Source organism: Arachis ipaensis, chromosome B02, assembly GCF_000816755.2.
Source record: "Arachis ipaensis cultivar K30076 chromosome B02, Araip1.1, whole genome shotgun sequence".
Classification (NCBI taxonomy): Eukaryota; Viridiplantae; Streptophyta; class Magnoliopsida; order Fabales; family Fabaceae; genus Arachis; species Arachis ipaensis.
In genome coordinates, this window is record NC_029786.2 from 108,239,741 (window position 1) to 108,244,375 (window position 4,635).

Below are 4,635 nucleotides of genomic sequence, written 5' to 3' on the forward strand. Positions count from 1 at the left end.
TTTCAATATTTATTTAATAAAAAAATTTAAGATATGAACAACTTTTTTTTAGGAGAAAAAAAAAAGCTGTGTGATATTTAATTGTAAATTCTACCGTGGATGTAGTTGGTCATATTGACTATCTCTGATGTTTTTTCGTACGAATCGCTACTAGGACGTGCATGGTTGGGTGAAACTGAGTTTGATGTGACTAAGATTTGATCTAAAATATATACTGAGTCTATTTATTAGATCCAAATTCAGCCTTAAATCCGATGAAATTTATACATTTTCGGGCCACGATTATATCAGGTAAAAACCGGGTGAAAACCGAACCATTAACATTACATTATCTTGATACATTCTTATAAGTTAGTATGTGAAAATATCCAAATTTCCAAGATTCCAACTATTATTTGACATGATAAAATTTACTTAGAAAAATATAACAAGAACCAACCATTTTCTGAAATTAAAGCATAACCATAATCAATACTAATATTGTCTAATAACATTAAATATTTAAATCAATACAAATAACACAATATTATGCATTAGTCTAAAATCTTATGCATTTTAAATATAAAACATTAACTTATAGTCTTATAATAACTAATAACACAAAATATTAAGCTTTACAATACTTAAATTCCACATAAGAATAGCCATCATCCATCACTAATAACACAAAATATTAATTGTGTATGATGACCGGTCTACCGGGCCGAGTTTGGGTGACCCGAGTTATGACCCATATCCGACCTAAAATAATGACAGGGTCTATTTTTGAAACCCTTATCCGACTCTAGACGACTAGACCCAATAAAATCACACTAAATTAGCTCCTAAAGTGTTCGGAGGCGGGCCAAATCTTCAGACAGGACCGGACCATGCACACCCCTAATCACTACACATATATAAATACCTTATCCATATTAAAATTAATAAATAACGCAAATATAAATGAAAAAGAAAAAGAAAAACTTATTTGTCTTATGTGATGTGATCTTTTTTTTGTCTGTATGTTCTGTGAGTTGTAGATTGAAGAGATAAATCTTAGCAATTAGCAATCGAAATTTTTCGCAATGCACGGATCTTCTGCTAGTTAGTATTCATAATTCATCAAATAACATCTTTTTGCAATATTTTGTTATATATTATATATTAATAGTAAAATAGGAAAAAAATTCTACAAGTAATGTATTGAATGATTAATCCCTTGAATACAATAGTAATTATATATATGCCAACATGAACAATAGTCTATATAAATCAATTATGTAGTGAATCTATTCCTTGCGTTTTGGGTTATAAAATTGGATTCCTCTTCCATTCAGTGGCTGTGTAGGTCTGGCATTCTTCTCAGCATGCTGCCATAAAAAGAGCATATAAAAAAAATATTATAATCATAAAAAAAAAAATAAAGTAAGACAATTAATTAAACTATTTAATTTTTTTTTGTTGGGTTGTATTAATAGTGCAATAAAAATACTTACATCATGGACTGCCTCTCTTAGTAAATTGATTTGCTCCCTAGACACAGTTCCTACCTAATAATCATGGAAATAAATAATTGTTCAAATTAATCACATGATAAAGAATTATATAATAAGGTTTAATTACTCTGGTCCTATAGTTTCATAAAATTTTCAATTAGGTCCCTATACTTTTTTTTAACTGGTCCCTGTACCAATTTTTTTTTCAATTAAGTCCCTTTTAGTAGTAATTGACTTGATTTTATAGGGATCCAAATAAAAAAAAAGAATTGGTACAGAGACCTAAATAAAAGGAAAAAAAAGTGTAGAGACCCAATTAAAAAAAATTTGGTGCAAAGACTCAATTAAAAGAAAAAAAAGTATAGGGACCTAATTGAAAATTTTGCGAAACTATAGAGTAATTAAACCATATAATAATTAATAATGTCAGTCATAGGGTTTTGATGAATAATTAATGGTACCTTTTTGTTAATGGTCCAAATGACACCTTCAGTACAAGGAGGAACAGTGAGGGAACCCATGTATCTGTAATATTTCTTGCCACCAAATTTGATCTCTGAAGGATCAAACACTCCTATGTTCTTTTCTTCTTCTTTATCCACTAAGGATTTTATGTAATTTGACAACTACAATAATAGTTTCAACCACATTTAATTAATCAAAATCAATTTCAATTTTTATTTAATAAAATATAGAAAAGATTCACAAGAAAAGTTTTTTTTTTTTCTTGATCAAGAGCAATTTTTTTTGTGTTGACTTACCTTAGAAAGTATAGGGTTGGGCCTGCCAATCTTGAACAGAAGCCCAACAACAGCAACCTTGGTCTTTCCATTTGTCTCTGGGCTTTCATGAACCATGTGAAGCTCCATGTCATACCTAGTATTTCCATGACCAACAAAAAAAAAAAATCTAATATGTTAATTAAAGAATAGTTTCTTTTCAATATTTTCTGACAAAAAAATATATAGACAAAATAATATATATATAAGTAAATAAAGATTTTGACAGAAGAAATATTGAACCTTCTGCCATTGATGGTGTGTTCTGAAGGTGAGTGCCAATGACATTGTTTTAGAAATAATTGAGTGCCATTGATGTCTATTGATCCTGCATCTCCATTCCATCTCAGCTGCACCATAAACAAACATTTTAGATCTTAATCAAGCTTGTTATTAGCTGTGTCCAACCGTTTGTATTATCAATAACCATCATATTCAATTACTAATAATTAATATATCTTAATATTAGATATTTTTTCCTGTTGCCCACAATATCCTCAAATCCGACAGATTGAAAACTAATCTGTCATAAATTTAAACTCTATTTAAAGGACTCACCAATAGGTTGTTACATATACATGGCGGTAGGGTGTTATCGGTTCGGTTTGGTTCGGTTTTGGACAAAAAATCAACCAAACCGATATGTTCGATTCCTACAGACACACAACCGTTCGGTTTGCTGTTTTTACAACAACCGAACCAAATCGAACCGAACCAACAGCGGTTTAGTTTGGTCGGTTTTTTCGATTTTTAATTTCTAATGAGAAGAATATGAATCACAATAATTAGAGGTTTAAAATAGTCAATAAACTGAAATAATAAGAGTAAAACATTGAAATGGTTAGGGGTTTAGGATTTTTGTTGTTAGGTTAAAGGTTAAAATGGTTAAAACATTGAAATGTATGCATATCTTCGGTTCGGTTCGGTTCGATTTCTATCAAGCCAACCAAAAATCAAACCAAACCGATCGGTTTTGTCAAAAAAAAAAAAAAACCAATTTTTCGATTTTCAAATCGATTGTTGTAATTTTTGATTTGGTTTTGCGGTAATTTTCGATCCGATTTGGTAACTTACACCCCTACATGGCGGAATTCGAATATCTAACACTTGCTTAAACAGACAAATAAAACGAATGAACTGACCGCTCGACCAATCCAATAGTACAAGAAAAAAGTTATTATTACCATGCATCTTTACTATTTGGAAACAAATATCAAAAGGGAATTGGTTAATTTAATGAGAAATAAATAATAAATAAAAGCAATGAAGATTAAGATGAGTAATGATGATTAATTACCGAAATATCATGCCCTCTATTAACAAGAGTGGCATTGTGAGGTTTATAGTTCTTCCTTAGAACTCCCAAGTTTGGAACCACAGTCACCCTTTTATTTGACAAATCAATGGGAGATTGCATTTCTCCATTCTTGCATGCTTCCCATTCTTTATGTAATTCACCCCAATGTGAAGGACCCTTCTCACTCCCTTTTATGTAATCAAACTCTCTCTCATTCTCTACACAAACAAACAAACACATACACATCATTAATTAATTAAAAATACAACAAGTAATTTGGAGTTGATTGATATTGTGCTTACCAACTTCCTCCGCTGAAGTCCAAATTTTTGTTGAATGGATGAGAAAGATGGTTACTAGTATTTTGATCCGGCTTTGGTGTTTCATCATGTTGATGAAGATTATTGGGACTAGCTTGAGAGAAAACTATGAATAAATTAATTAATTAATTAAAAGTAGATGATGGATTGATGAAAGTGGGTGATGATTCTCATAATGGAAGGAATGCGTGTGTATATATATATATATATATTTATATATAAAAGCATGACTTTAATTAGATTGGTTTTGACTTTTGAGATTTGGTTAAGGGAAACTAGGAAGGTTCCTAGTTCCTAGATTGTTGAAATTTTGTTACACCAATTGGTGTGAATCGTAGATTTTCTAAGTTTCTATGGTGTTTTACTGTTTTTTTCTAACCATAAACCAATAAAATGATCAAAAAAAGGACAATATTAAAACCGAAAAGGGAAGGACATACAGCTACAGGCTGTCCATTTCATAATATAAATCTTGAAAATCTGAAAAGAAAGGGTGGAGAGTTAGGTAGAGCAAATAAAATGGAAAATCGGGTACATTAAGATTAATTAATTTTGAGTAATAGTTTTTTGCTTTTTTCACACATACACAAAACGCGTGACATTAATTAATTATTAGTTTTTATCTTTTGGTTTTAAAATAACTGTTATTTTTTTTTCCGTTTATTAAAAAATTAATGTATCTAGCGAATTTTATTCTGAAACGGAAAAAATAGTATTTTTAACCATAGAAAAATTTTATTATGAAATTTGTTATGGACCCGAAT

General features: G+C 29.9%; 1 protein-coding gene across 2 annotated transcripts; it reads right to left on the reverse strand.

The window, feature by feature from the left end:
* LOC107628628 (alpha carbonic anhydrase 7) lies at positions 1,118 to 4,080 on the reverse strand. Of its 2 annotated transcripts, XM_016331260.2 has the most exons (7): positions 3,854 to 4,080; positions 3,552 to 3,769; positions 2,498 to 2,604; positions 2,237 to 2,351; positions 1,937 to 2,101; positions 1,476 to 1,529; positions 1,118 to 1,349 (listed from the first exon to the last, which is right to left on the reverse strand). In XM_016331260.2, exons 1-7 carry the CDS (start codon positions 3,939 to 3,941, stop codon positions 1,269 to 1,271), a joined length of 828 nt encoding a protein of 275 aa, XP_016186746.1. In that variant the 5' UTR covers positions 3,942 to 4,080; the 3' UTR covers positions 1,118 to 1,268. The 2 variants fall into 2 exon arrangements, with proteins under 2 accessions (XP_016186746.1, XP_020972399.1); XM_021116740.1 differs by lacking the exons at positions 1,118 to 1,349; positions 1,476 to 1,529 and adding an exon at positions 1,566 to 1,591 and having other exon boundaries at positions 1,900 to 2,101.